General features: G+C 36.7%; 2 protein-coding genes across 3 annotated transcripts; one reads left to right on the forward strand and one right to left on the reverse strand.

The window, feature by feature from the left end:
• Positions 1-433: 433 nt before the first annotated feature.
• Positions 434-6,083, reverse strand: LOC147864850 (uncharacterized). 2 transcript variants are annotated; one of them, XM_087319023.1, is made up of 11 exons: positions 5,944-6,083; positions 5,745-5,834; positions 5,008-5,086; positions 4,435-4,503; positions 4,249-4,293; positions 4,103-4,144; positions 3,487-3,599; positions 2,598-2,640; positions 2,450-2,512; positions 1,314-1,358; positions 434-1,040 (listed from the first exon to the last, which is right to left on the reverse strand). In XM_087319023.1, the coding sequence occupies exons 1-11, from the start codon at positions 6,033-6,035 to the stop codon at positions 978-980; spliced, it is 744 nt and encodes a 247-aa protein (XP_087175149.1). In that variant the 5' UTR covers positions 6,036-6,083; the 3' UTR covers positions 434-977. The 2 variants fall into 2 exon arrangements, with proteins under 2 accessions (XP_087175149.1, XP_087175148.1); XM_087319022.1 differs by lacking the exons at positions 434-1,040; positions 1,314-1,358 and having other exon boundaries at positions 1,403-2,512.
• A 4,237-nt stretch (positions 6,084-10,320) lies between these two features.
• LOC147864851 (E3 ubiquitin-protein ligase XB3-like) lies at positions 10,321-15,078 on the forward strand. Its single transcript, XM_087319024.1, has 8 exons — positions 10,321-10,727; positions 11,489-11,548; positions 11,667-11,738; positions 11,834-11,955; positions 12,323-12,472; positions 13,270-13,380; positions 13,473-13,719; positions 14,115-15,078. Exons 1-8 carry the CDS (start codon positions 10,545-10,547, stop codon positions 14,583-14,585), a joined length of 1,416 nt encoding a protein of 471 aa, XP_087175150.1. The 5' UTR covers positions 10,321-10,544; the 3' UTR covers positions 14,586-15,078.
• Positions 15,079-15,222: the final 144 nt, after the last annotated feature.

A 15,222-nucleotide genomic window follows, 5' to 3' on the forward strand; every position in this document is an offset into this window, starting at 1 on the left:
TATGATAGTATTTAACATTAATTAAAACCAAACACGCAATAAACATTGCATCTTCCACGCAAAATTGTCTTCAATGGTTCTATTGGAATAATGAATTCACTGTAGGCACCCATATAGATTAAACAAAGGTTGGCAACTTAAATACAAACTTATTACCTTGCCTTTTAAAAGAAAAAGCTTCTCTCAGCCATATTTTGTTTGCATGGTTTGGCCATGTGATGTCGTGACTTCAATACAAAGTTCTTCTCCTATGCCTTTGAATGGACAATGCTCCTTTCACTCATGTTTTATTTGCATGGTTTTACCCAATGGGTGCCTACTAAATCCCTTTAGATAGTTACTTTTTGCAAGGTTTTCCTTCTTCATCACAGTATCAATTGTGCTCTCCAGAGATAGCATTGCAAAATACTTAAGTATACATCTTGAACAGTTGCTGAAGCAATATACCATACCATACACATCTGCTTTTCAATACATGCACATTATATAACTTCAAAAACTCCAGTACCATACACGATTTGCATATTTTAGGCTTATGGTCCTAACAGCCACTTTCTACATACTGTGAGCGTTGCGTTGCATCCATGTTCCCACCCATCTCTTCATGCAGAAACATTGCAAACAAGTCCATTCAAAATCATTACCATAAAGGGTGAGAAATATTTCCAATTTACACTCCAGAAAAGAAAAATGAAAGGCAATAACATGATTTATTACCACAATTCATTATCCTTGCAAAAGATTATATTTGGTAGCAAACCTAGGAAATGTTTCGAGAATTTAGATTATTTCTCTGCAAGCCAATGAAATTTCAAGAATTCAAAAAACTGTCGGAATATCGAGAATCAAATCACTCAGAAATAGAGTACCCTGGCACATCATCCAACAATCAACAACTTCCCGTTTATACTGATAACCAGAGGTGAAATTTTGCACTGAGTATACCGCTATAGAGAACTAAGCTTCTTTATATTCAGCTACACTCTTTTCCGAGTTGAATGATCATATAGAACTACTTGTTCATATTCATCAGTTTCAATCTGTGATATGTTATTTCAATACAAATGAGATGCCACTTCATCCTAAATTTGATGTTTTAACATAATTATACAGAAAGCCATCTGATATGAGAATTTACATATAGAGGAAGCGAGCAAATGCCAAAAGAATGTATGCATCAGACAGAAAATTTTAGATGCGACGGTCATGTCACGTTTGAAAGAAATTCAGTCTATATATGTCGTAAAAGAAAAATAGAAATCATAAAATATTAACTTATATTTAACCACTAGAAAACAATCTTTGCATCATACCATAATTCGTGTAGAATTGTCTCCAGGTTCTCCATTTGGATCAACCTATTGAATTTTGTATTTTTGACATGCAACTCCAAAACAAGTGATTCAGAAACATTCAAATCTTAAAGATAAGATTATTCTACAAGAAGTGCCAAAGGCAGTTAACAGTGAGTTTCAGAAACATTTTAAAGTGTGATATTTCATTTGTCCTGCAGGTTAATCTAGTTTACTGCCAGGAATGGGAGAAATGCTGTTAACGAGCATTTCTAGAAGAGGTAGGATGATGAATGTTTGTAGCAAGTGCAGGCATAGCATAACCAAAGAGTTGTAGCTTAGTTAGTGAGGTTGTCTGGCAAACCAGAAGGCAATGCACGGAACCTCCTACATTCTCCAGTTGCATCTAGTAAAGAAGCGCATGAAACGAGCTAAATACTGCTTCTTGTGTTACCTGGCCCATTATATGATTCTCACACAGAATGTGTGGGATAAAGCATGCAGCTGAACCTGTATTTTACTACTTGGGAGAAATTCTCAAAGATTTTATTCTATCCAGATGCATATATATAGAGGAAGGCTATCAAACACCCTATTGTGCGAGAATTAGCTCTTTCTCTGGGAAGCATAGGATAGAGAGATGAGACATTTTGGTTTGTCCCTCCAGCAGGCAACCTTGTTACAGAAAACCCGGCAAGAGACCTACCTTGCCCCCAAAGTCTTTCACACGGTGAAAGTGTGGTGAAAGCGTGGCTTACAACTAGGTATAGCCCTAACACCAAAAAGAAAAGAAGTGGAGGCAGAAATGCTACTGTGATTTCCATTGAGAGAGAGAAAGATCTGTCCTCCATAGTTCTCCAATAGCTATTTTAATGCCTTGCACTCTCTATCTTGAAAACGATCTCTAAGGGTTGCTCCCCTGTAAGAATCCATGTAGCTAATGGCTTGGCATGAGTGATTGACCACTCAGTTAGAAGATGATAAGATCTCAATCAAGATCCAACCAACCCCACAAGGTGCACCAGCCTCTGGCTTTAGAATAAACCTTAGATTACTAATAATGACATATTAAAAGAACTATGAATCGTAGTTTTCCTGCCAGCCATTCGTTTGCTTGCACTGTGCAAGATGGAAAGTTGTTGGAAGAGCAGATTTACATTGAGTATCTTTCTGTCTTTCTTATTTTTGAACAGCAATCCATCAGCACTTTCTGCAACCACCTGCGAATAATACATTTTCCTTCAGCCTCTATGCATATAGACAAACAACACCATATTGCTAAATTTTGATCAGACAATGAGCTACCTGATAGGTGGATGAGGAGTTAGAGTATGAGTTTAGTGTGACCCTGTAATCATAATAGTATCAAAACAAATCAATTGTATCCAGATTGGCAAAGTAAAGATACTATATTCTGAATTTATGACATTATAGGTGTTAAGTTAATGTATCTTATGCATTAAAAGTTTTTGCGCAAATTAGCTACTGCCCTTTCTCCCCATAACCTCTCTGTACACACACCATCACATCTTTACAACAAAAATGTCATCATGCGTTCTCCACCTGGTTAGGCTATGGATGTTTTTAAACTGTTCAATAGGTAAGCATGCACATAAGTATCCTGGTCCACTTTCCTAGAGTATAATTACCCTCTTGTCGAATGACAGAGTGACAAAACTACCAATATTCAAGTGCACTTCAAGGAAGAATATGTTTATCTATCAATATAATTCCTATATAGGAGACAAGTATCAAACAAATTATTTTCGATTGCTCAACCTTTTGATTGCAAATGAATGTAACACCTGAACCTCATATATACTTCGGTTTTTATTTCCATAGCACTTAGGTCATCTAAGAAGATACCAGAGAAACCTTTAATAAGTTATGAGCCCTGAGTTTCTAAGTTCTTATATTGGAAAGGCCATTTCTAATATGCTCAGCATCACTTCAAGCATGCATTCCTAAAACTACCCAGACTGTTATGCTTATTCTAAAACTCAGAATGTGACCAGTTCTTTTATTTGTACATAACATTCAATTCACGATCAACACATGTTACTACGGTATTAACCATATGATTCTTGAGGATATTATAAATTGCTTACTTCTGTCAGTCATTCTTCATCATATATTTATCAAATTACCTTATGAACTAAACAAACTCTAAAGAAGGAAAGATGCGAAAACAGACCAGTTATAATAAGATAAATCACTTGGCGTAGGAAGAAGGCGTTGTTTGCGATCAAAAATTGGTTCTAGATCTTCAGTTTTTAAGCGTTCTCCATAATCAATATAACCAGATATCTTTAAAAAACAAAATTTAGTTATGCACCATCCAAACAAGAAGCTGTAACATATATATCTTTGTTAATCATCCACAAATTTTCTGTTTTCTGAAAAAAAAAACCCATTGAGAGTGTTGATTCTGACATCATAAATATAGTTAAGAGACAGTTATGTTATGGCAAGGCTCAGGATGAGGGCAGATGAGGATAGGTTGATGAGGAGGTGCAACATTATGAGTTCTAGCACGTTATATCCAGTCTCCTTGAGCCTTATATGAAGCTTTGATTGATTGATACACTAGCCATACATAATCTCTTGCATTGAGTGCATTTATGGGGGACCTATGATTTATAATAATGAACTCTAACTTCAATAGCACGTAGATGCAGGATAGTTGGTCATTTAGAGGAATAATTTATTTCATGTACTTTTTTTTACTTCACATCTTCAGCAACTGTCTTGATCTACAAATGTCTATTAATATGCATGTTATATCATATGCCTTCAAATACTTCACCAACCTCATGACCTTTATGATTGTAGTCGCGTATAAAAATTATTGTCTGCAAAGTGTTAAAGTTTACCAATCCATGTGGATTATTATTGAAATTCCATTCACGATGACAATTAAATGGCAAATAAAATATAGCTGTCATTGCAAAGATACAGCCAAATTTCCATGTCGAACCATATGTTCTCTTTTTGCCAAAGCCTACCAAAGAAGCAAAACCAAAAAAGGGGTCAACATAGGTGACCTTTCCCAAACCCCTTCAAAATTACATGAAAAAAATAATAGTTCATTGAAGAATTTTTCTTAAGCAAATGTTGACTCCCTTCACAATAGATTTAATACCTTCAAAAATGGAAATCCCTCAAGATCTTTCCCAGCACTAAAAATTTTCTTTGGAACTTTTTGCAATGCCTGAAATGCCAATAGAAAATCATCTGTCTAATATAAGTTTCAAGATACCTATGCAAGGAAAAAGGACACGTGCATAGCAATAAAATTAGTGCTATAGAGAAAATAATCTAGAGGCATAGGATTGGACCTATATCGTGAAGTCGACTAATATGGAATGTTAACCATGGTACATAAAGACCAAATGTATATTCATATTATTCAATTGTTCGGCCACACTAAAATGTCTGTAGGGAACACACAAAAACTGGGAATGTCTGTCTCCTAAAATATAGACACATGCTTGGAACAGAATGTAAAGTGTGATGCAATCCTGGTCATTTTCAAAAGAAAGAATAAATTTTTACAGCACTAAGCCAGTAAGAATACTGAATTGAGAGAAGCAAGGTAAAGAATCATTCAGGACAATCTGAAGTAAGTTGGTAACATCTCCATTAATCATAAGATAAGGTAGGTATTATCAAAGCATTGCAATATTAATTTGTCCAGACTAGAGTACCTAATTACCTGTAAACGTTCATTCTCTAATTTCTCTTTCTGAGTTGTAAATTGTTCCCTAGTCATTATTTCTGCATTACTTCGATAGCTGTGCATGTAGATGCAGCAGAAAGATAATCAATCAACAAAGTTGCGCAAATCATTGCAAAGGGACAAAGTCGTGGAAGTATTAAAGTTCTTGGGGTTTTGGATTTACTGTATGATGTACTAAGAATGCTAGAGTTATGCGATGTGTGTTTCTTACTTGCATGTATTTTTCCACAAAGAACAAAACTAATGACTTAGGAAGAGCACTACAAGTTATGCAATGCCCATTTGATAATACTATGAAGTTTTTGAATGCCTTAATTGAAATTAATGCTCAATTTTATATGTCAACCTAAAACGAAAGATGATGATAGAGTAAAGGGACTTTCTTCAAGCAAGATGAAGTCTTTCAAACAAACCTAAGCTACAGAAGAACAAAGAGGAAACCAATTAAAAGGCGAATTTAATCCTGCGACTTTCGCATTCTAAGTATGCCTTGCTGGAAATGAGTAAGCAAGATAAGACTCTAAAACAAAGAGAAAACATAGAGGTACTGGAAATTTTACATTTACATGCCTTTGCAAAGAAATGCATACACTGTAGCGAATCAAATTAATACCAAGATGAGTGCTTGAAAGCAAAAGCGCCAGCATAGAGTTTGTACTCTTGAGGCAGTACATCAGACTGATATTAATGAAGAGAGGAAGAGAGAAATTTACCCTAATTCCACCAATTGCCTGGCAAGATCAATGTCTCCGAGATAGAAAAGATCCGTTGAAGTGATCTGGCTGTCAAGATATTCCTCATATCTAAAATATGAAAGAGATTACATTAGAGATATAATAAATGTAGCAGAGAGAGGGAGAGAGAAGGGAGAATGTTAGCGGACGATGGAGAAGAGAAAGAGAGAGTTCTTACGTTTCGAAGGATTGGACGATGGCGTCGCCATAGGAGCCGGCGAAGGTGGGGAGGGAGACAGTCGCACGCCGTCTGATGATGCTCGCCGCCATAGCCGGATGGATTGTTGCAGGAGGAGGAGCAGAGAAACAAACAGAGGAACGAACAAGAAAACAGAGAGAAACAGAGGGACAAAATGTATGTATACCGTATAATGTATTGTAAGTACCATACTATGAACCATACGTACCATACGTGCTTTTCTCATTCGAGAATGTTTCAATCCCTTCGAGTATGGTAAACACCCTTTGAAGTATGGTAAATACTATCCTTTTGTATTCATTATTTATTATAAGGCAAAAAAAAATTAATTTAAGGTAAAAGGTGTTTTTGTTTTTAAAAAAACATAAGAATGTTTTGATAACATACGCATTCGTATGGAAAAAAGATGTTTGCCAATACATTCGAGTATATTACGTACTATAAGTTATAACAACCGATTTTTATACATACATCATTGGAAAGGAAGCAAATTCAGATTCGAACCCAAGACTTCTTCTTCTTCTTCTTCTTAAGTCTTTCTTTGATTCCATTGAAGAAGAAAAACAAACACACTTTTGAGTCTTGACCACCCCGCAACACCACAACGGCATCAACCCATGGCATGGATGCGCCTTCCATGTGTGTCAGTGCACACATTGCGTTTGCGTGTGTAGCTGAAGGATTGATCCAAATGGGCGTGATGTAGCGTGGCGTGACCCCGTGCGAATCGAGATCACGCGCCCATCCCCCACCTCAGTCACTCTTGTCCCGATCTCAACCTTTGTCTACCTCCCTCGTAGAACAAACCGCATGCACATATGCCCCTTGCCCTTCTTCTATTGGTTGTGCAAAGGACTCCCATTGATGTCATATCTCTCTCCTGTCACCTTCATGTTGCACTTTTTTATGGAGGAGTGACTGAGTGTCGGCCGGTCTCCAAACCAAGAGCTGCACTAGAACAAAAAAAGCCTTGCCGCACCATCGGCTTGGCCAGCTTTTCCAAGTATCATTCCTTGTCATTGCAAACTACACCACCCTCCCTATTCATTCGTTTGTTCGTTTGGTACAAGAAGAGGTCGAATGTCGAATATATGTGTGCATACATGTGGAAGTCACAAACTACCTAGTCTTTCATACGTTTCTTTGAGGAGAAAAACTATATATCCATCCATCCCATGTATGAATAAGAACCAACCAATGCCCTTTCCATTTTCTTAATCTTTTTATTACACATTTACTTCGGATGCCCTGTATTGGTCCCTCCGAACACAAGCATATATGTTCATTTATATTTTTTTCATAAGAAAGTTATCCTTCCATTAGTCCATTATCACGTGAGCATTGTTCAATGGCTTCCTAGCTCAATCAATATTTCTTAACAAAGACACTTAATCAAGTAACATGCTCATTTACAATCTTATGAATGTTTTTTTTGAGTTGCGTACTAAAATGATGCATGAATGCATATCATGAAAAGTGTGTCATCTTAAATTCACTTAATTGAGTTATAATCAATAGGTGCATATGTATTTATAATCTCGAAACGGAATTGATTGCATGGCAAATATGTGTAATACATAAAACTACATTCGTGTCAAAAGTAGTCGGTAATAACTCTTGTGACGATTAACAATGGAATTTATATGCTTTTATAGGCATGTATCATACGATATCCTTACGTGTCAAATTTGGGAGTTCGAAACACGAGGCGCATATGCCCATTAATATGTTGCTCTTTTCAAGGGGGTGCCTCTATAAATATCTTGTAATCTATGGTTTTTTAGTTATCTTACTCCTACGTATCTTACACGTCTTGATGAGCTTTAGGGTCTTTTACTATTGGGCACATGGTATGCACATACAAATTTAGATGTGGACGTGGACATACCACTCAAGCTACCTATAGATGACATACTTTGAGAAGAACGTTGAATATCAACTTCAAAGAGGGTGCAAGTATTAGCAAAATGATATACTACAGTGTCACCAATGCAATCCGACAAACGCAAGAAGCACACTTGAGTGAGCCAACCAACCAGTCTCAACATTGTAACTCTCATCTACACCCAAATTAGTAATCTCAACACTTAGAGAGACTTGCTCAATGGAGAACGCATACTCTCCCTTAAATGGGAAGCTGAATTGAAGTGTGCTTCAAAATTATAAATATATATGTTGCTCATTATTGTGTATATGTGTAGCTACACTTTCATCAACCAGGCCTTGGGTTCAAAATCCACCTATTTTCACTAGTTTGCTAGATGGATACAACTTAATCTTGTTTGATTATTATCATTGTTTCTCTCCCTCTCTTGGGTTTGAAACCCACACGTTTCATTGTTTCCTCTAGCAAATGACCACGAAGATTGTAAGTGGCACAACCCACAAACATATTGTTTTTTGACAAACAATGTTTGCCAAATGGCCTACGCCATCTCCCTCGCGTTTTATTGTCCATCTTTACACCGTTGTTTCATTTCCTCTATCAAACTTGTGATGCCTTCCTGTCCACTTTCAAACCTCTCTCTCTCTCTCTCGTATAAGTAAATAAGTACTACCATTTTTTAGATGACTTAAAGAATAAGGTTTAAGCACAATAATAAGGCAACATGGCCAATACGTGTCTAAATTGATAAAGCAAAACTTTATGATGACAATGAGGGTAGAAAAGGTTAGAATGATTCTAGAATTGTATGACATAAGCTTTATACATATGAAAAGGTTGCATAATTATCTTTTCTTTTTCCGGATAACACTGTTTTAACGTGTTCTAGTATTTGTAATTCATGTCACTATGAGACCGATTCTTCAACAAACATAGATTTCATGTTTCCTTTTGATTATTATAAAGAAGGTGCCATTTTTCTTGTTTTTGGTTGTACTTTCAATGGCGACTGTATCAATGATGGAATTATATAATATTTATATATGTACATATCACATGATGGCCTTTAGAGTTAGAGGGAGATTAAAAGATATAGATGCCAACTTGCATAGATATTTCCAAATGATCACATTTTTTCAATCAAGATCCTCAAACCACGATGAAAAGGTTGACTACATTTACGTCACCCATTATATGCGAGTTTATATTTTCTTTGATCTTTGAACTATCTAAGATAATTAATAGTTTTGGAGATTCATTATTACTTTTGCCTAGTTATAATATTACTTATATTATAGGAGAATAACACAAAGCGCTCACAATGTTTGACTGAAAATCATGGAATGAAGTTTCAACTAATTTAACATTCAATGGAATCATATAGGAAGTTTGCATCTAATGCCACACAACTTGCTACAAATGAATAAATGTAGACTGTACCTTTACTTACATCGAATCAACTTATGCCAAACTAAACACAAATGTTCACTAGACTTTCATCTCTACATAACCTCGACACATACAAAGAACATTGGTTTTGTATTTGAAGATTATTCCTAATGAGTTTTTTCATTGATCAAACAATCAAAAGAGAATATTGTAGGAGTCTTTTGATCAGGAAGAAAACAAGCTTAATAGGAATGATCAACTTGTTGATGAATGAATGGAAGTGACGAGCAAGATATCACACAATAAGTCGTTTTCAAGCATGCGAGTTTCAGAAACATTCTCATTTCATGAGAAAAGCTCAACCATAAATGCTTTTGTGAATTTGTAGCACCAAAGCCAATATATATACTTCCTTTGCACATGTGCTACAAAAGCAAGGCTACAGAAAAGTGAATCAAATTGTTCTACAATGCAAAGTTTTCTATCGCTATCGTGAGTGATTGACAACAAAGGGGGTTGTCTCACAATGCTACTTACTTATAGGGGGGCGTTGTATGTGTACGTACATATACAAACCCTTCAATGGATTTGGCTATGATTATGTCTCCTGACAAACCAAAACTAGTAGTTACACCACCCATAGTTGGATGAGTCAAAACCAATATATAAGGCATGTCTATGGATGTGCCTGTTTTCACACTCGAGTCAAGGAAGAAAGAGCCAGGAGCCTAACATGGGTGTCTGAATTCGAAGATGCCGAGAGCTGAAGAACCAATTGTTCTCTTCCGCACACAGTTCTCTTTTTCTTTATAGTTTTAAGAAAACCTCTTAAAAGTTAAAACACACAAACAATGCAAGATATTTGAGAGGAAGGGAGGGAGGTCCCTCATTTGTAAATATGTGAGAAAGTTGGGGCCTACTTCTGTAATTTATACAAACAAATACCCCCCCCCCCACACACAGAATAAAGTACACAGTACTACTAGTCTGATAGAAGCAGTGTTGGAGAGCTTCTTTAAGCTCTCTGGCTATGGCGATACCTCCTCTTCCTTCTTCCTCCTCCCCATTTTCCCCTTGACACGCGAAGCCTCTCGGAACTGTTTTGAGTTACCTATTTTCTCTCTCTGGGCACTTGAAAAAGCAGCGAGATTTCGGTGGAATACAGAAGTTGGGCAGTACTCTGCTCCTCAATTTGTGAAGAAAAGAGGAAATTGTCTGATAGTTGGAGAGAGGGAGAGAGAGAGAGAGAGAGAGAGGAAAGAAAAGCAAAAGAGAAAAAGAAGGAAAAAGAAAAAGAGAAAGAGAGATGGGGGTTGCAGCAAGCTGCATCAGGATCAGAGATGACGCAGAGAAGGATCTGTTACTTGCAATCGGAGAAGGGGACATAAATCACGTGAAGGTTCTTCTCACATCTAAGCCGAAGCTTGTCAATAGTGTTATGACCTCACTGCCACCTCTTCATCATGCCGCTTCTCTGGGGCAACCTGAGGTAAGTACCTAGCTCTCCTTTTCAATTGGAATGTCATAAACGCCCATAGTATGTATAAGTATTGCATACGCTCATAACATGATCTTAACATAAAGCTAAGGTTTTAGGTAATCATGGTCTAGACATATATTATGCTCATAAGATACATGTGTATATTGTGAGCGTATGCATAAGCTATACAATTAGGAGTATACATGTTTGTGTGGTACGAGCATATCCGTAAAACCACTTTATGTCGATGTCTGTGCATATGCATTAGGTCTTATGTAAGGCTAAGTTTTCGTTCATTACCTAGCCCCCAGATGGTAAGAATGTTGCTGTCTACATCATTTATTTCATTTATCATGTTTATTAGTTTAATTATGGAATTAGGAGAGTGATATATCTATATCTGTATATCTGTATATCTATATATCTATATATCACACACGTGATTCCATAAGCACATGTGTAATGGAATTATTGGGTAACAATTCCTTAGGAAGCTTAAATTCTATGCGGCATGATGGGCCATTTTCTTTATTGTTACCACGAGTATATGTATAACTAGATAATAATTTGATGTTCCTGTCCCATTACGATTTTGGTTAGCTTAGGTTCTCATCATTTTGTGAAGAACTGAAATACAAATTTATGTAGATCTGCTACATTATAGATCTTAGTTAAACCTTTACTATCTATATGTGGAGCTTGGTTAGTCAAGAATGTAACTTTTGTTGATGTTATGAGAATTCCTCATTAAGTTAGATTATATGATATAGGTGCTCTCACTCTTACTGGAGAATGGGGCGAAAGTTGATGCATTAAACCATCGAAAACAGGTAACCACAAACAAATCTGAATTTTCTTTCAATCAATAATTCTTGGTAACCAAAAGGAGATACTTGTTTATTTTTTGGGTTTCAAATGCATAAGAATTTACATACTTTGTCCATTCAGACAGCCTTAATGCTTGCCTGCAAGAATGGAAGAGCAGCTTGTATTGAACGGCTGGTAGAATGGGGAGCTAATGTGAGTATAGCATGCTTTATTTGTTTAGGTGAGTGAAAGCTAATGATTTACCTTTTTACCGAATTCTTGCAATCTTATGGACTGTTTTTTTATAGGTTCTCATATTTGATGCATCCCATGAGAGGACTTGCATTCATTATACTGCAAAAAGTGGTCATCTACAGTGTCTTCAGATAATCTTAAGTGCTGCTAAATCTTCTTCAGTTGCTCAAACTTGGTAAGAACTTGTTCATGCTTCATAAATTTCAATATTGGTCTGATGGGTCAAATCATTAATCAGGTAGCAATACTGTGGTATTATCACCCAAGGACTACTTAGATAATATCATTGATCAAATAGCTTTTTCCACAGGCCAAATTAATTGTTGCTTATCATGTCAATATGTATCAGTCTGTAAATCTCAATTAAAGATCTGAAAGTACAAGAGCCAACAACATATTGGCTCCATCTTTAAAACGTGTAGTTGTTGTTGCTTGCATAATAAATTATACTAGTCAAATTGGTTATGATATTTGTGCTTTGACTCTGATACTATTACTCATTTTGAGTGTTAACAATAAATGGTGTCTATATTTATCTATAGGGGGTTCGCACGGTTTGTAAATGTTATAGATGGAACCGGAGCTACTCCACTACACCTTGCAGCCATGTCTTCTCATTCAGCTGTTGTCCGATTATTGTTAAGTAATGGGGCTTTGGTTAGTGCAACAACTACAAAGACGGGGAAAAACAGGTCTATATAAACTTTTCTCTGATTTCTGCTGAAATATTATTCAGTTTATTAATAATTGATTAGGGTCAAACACCAAAATCCCTTTAATTTACTGGGTTTTAGAGAGGTGTATTTCTAGTGGTATTTGAAAACATAGGAGTATTCTGGTAAATACCCCACAAATGAGGGCTAGTTTGTTTTTTTGCCTAATTTATGTTCTTTCTGAATTATCATGTCATCATTTTGATTATAAGATGTAGAGAATAGGCATTGTTATGGTCCCTACAATGTCTGGGCTACTGTGACAAGGTCCTAATAGTGGTAATGCACTTGATGATAAAAAAGAGGGTTCAGTTGATTAGGGTCAAACACCAAAATCCCTTTAATTTACTGGGTTTTAGAGAGGTGTATTTCTAGTGGTATTTGAAAACATAGGAGTATTCTGGTAAATACCCCACAAATGAGGGCTAGTTTGTTTTTTTGCCTAATTTATGTTCTTTCTGAATTATCATGTCATCATTTTGATTATAAGATGTAGAGAATAGGCATTGTTATGGTCCCTACAATGTCTGGGCTACTGTGACAAGGTCCTAATAGTGGTAATGCACTTGATGATAAAAAAGAGGGTTCAGGGGTCTGAGCTCTGTCTAATCAAGGGTGTGTTCATATGCTAGGAAGACTAAACTCTTATTAAGGACCTTTTACACTAAGCCAAACATTGCAGGCATGCATCTGGATGTGAAGAGACATAATAAACATTATAATTCTGTAGAGAATTTTGCTGATTTTTTTTATTTCGTTCTGTCTTATATTTTCAGCCTTGCACTTGCAAGTACACCTTTGCATTTTGCTGCCCAAGGCGGGTCAACAGAATGCATAAAAGAGCTTTTAGCATGGGGTGCAGATAGGCTGCAAAGAAACTCACAGGGGTATGATATTATTAGGTTACTTCGGTTTTAATCAAATTGATGCATGTACAATGTGGCATTTGGCTAAATAAGCTATTTGAAATTTGTTCCAGACATACTCCTTTTTATATAGCTACAAAGCATCGTAACATGGCTTGTGCGGCTCTCCTCAACCCATTGACGTCTGAACCTTTGGTGTGGCCATCTCCATGGAAATTCATGAACAATCTTGATCCTGAAGCTAAAATATTGTTGGAGACAGCTTTGGCACAAGCCAATGACGCTTGGGAAAAGCAAATACTCTCATCAAGCGGGGTTTATGATGTGGTTTCTGATGATTCGCAAGTACATATCAATGAGGTTGGATAATGGTGCTCATTGTGCCCTACTCACATGCACATATACATGTTTTACTTCGCCTTCATTTTAGCAGAACACCAGAATACATGCATCTATGTTGAAATGATTGCCAGAATACCATTTGGAGATAGTAAAGTTTGGTATTAAGTGGGGTATTGTTGCAAATAGCTGATAAATTAGGGTTTTTTGGTGTTTTTACCTTTATTTATGTTTGTTAATGGGTGGTGGATGATTTCCGTCTTGAGTGTGGTCCTGATTCGACCTACCAAACCCTCGCTTAGATGCAATGACTGAACTACTAGGCCGACACTTTGGTTCTTAATTTACCCAAATTTAATTACCAATGCAACTTGATCTTTTGCTGATATGGCGTTATTGATGGATGTCTTATTCAGGATGATGATGATGAGGACGAGGTGGAAATGTGTTGCATTTGTTTTGAGCGAGCATGCACTATAGAAGTCCGAGATTGTGGTCATCAAATGTGTGCGAGCTGCACGCTGGCTTTGTGTTGTCACAACAAACCGAACCCAAGCGTGCAATCTTCTCCGTCTCCGGCATGTCCTTTTTGCCGTCAAAATATCGAGCATTTGAAATTGGCAAAGCCTATCCAAGTAGTGACAGAAGAAGAGGCCGATAAGGAAGAGGACAAGCAACAAATGGTGGAGAAGCTGATTCCCACTAACCGATCGAAAAAGCCGATTGATGCAGGTAGTAGTGGTAGTTTGAAGGGATTGGTTAGCAAAGGTTCATTTCGATTACTCTCGTCTGCAAGGGGCTCCAATAGGGTAGCAGATATCAATTGGCAAAAAGAGAGCTCTTCGGAAGAAGATGCATTATGTTCCTCTGAAATTTGCTTCACTTAAAATAGAACCCACAGTGAGTATTGATTCTTATATGTACCATGTAGATACGTGTGAATGCCCATTTTGTTGACATTGCGATGTTTGATGGTCGTGGCCTTCATATATGCAAAATATTGGGCCAGCATCACACGTCGATGATGGAACAAGAGGTTTGTATTAGGCATGATTGTAATAGGTGCCGGTTGTGGGAGTAGGGTAGTGTCAAGCAAGCGAGAATGCGTAAAGAGTAAAAAAGAAGATATGTAAGCAGTTCCATACTCATAATGCATTAGATGTCATGCATATGGTGTTCTCTGATAAACATGAGCTCCTTGCCTTGGAGGTGAGGATATACCTCTTAATATTGTATTTTTCACATTATCCTCGATTGTTCACAATTAACAGTCTTTAAGGCATGTTTCACATGCATATAATACTCTCACTTCCTATTTGTCAACATTCCTCTTAATACCAATACAAGTTGAGAGAGAATGAATAGCCTGATTCTTTTCTAGTAAGAGGAAGATTTCAATTTAAGTACCTCATTCAAGAAAGATTTCTTACTTAAAAAATCTAATCTCCATTATTGTTAGTTATGAGATGGGCATAACTTCTACGGGTGGTTCTTTTTGCTTATATAGTCATGCCTTGACTTGTT

Source organism: Azolla caroliniana, unplaced genomic scaffold, assembly GCF_043228905.1.
Source record: "Azolla caroliniana isolate FFs.n. ecotype wild unplaced genomic scaffold, voAzoCaro1.0.p SCAF_4, whole genome shotgun sequence".
Classification (NCBI taxonomy): domain Eukaryota; kingdom Viridiplantae; phylum Streptophyta; class Polypodiopsida; order Salviniales; family Salviniaceae; genus Azolla; species Azolla caroliniana.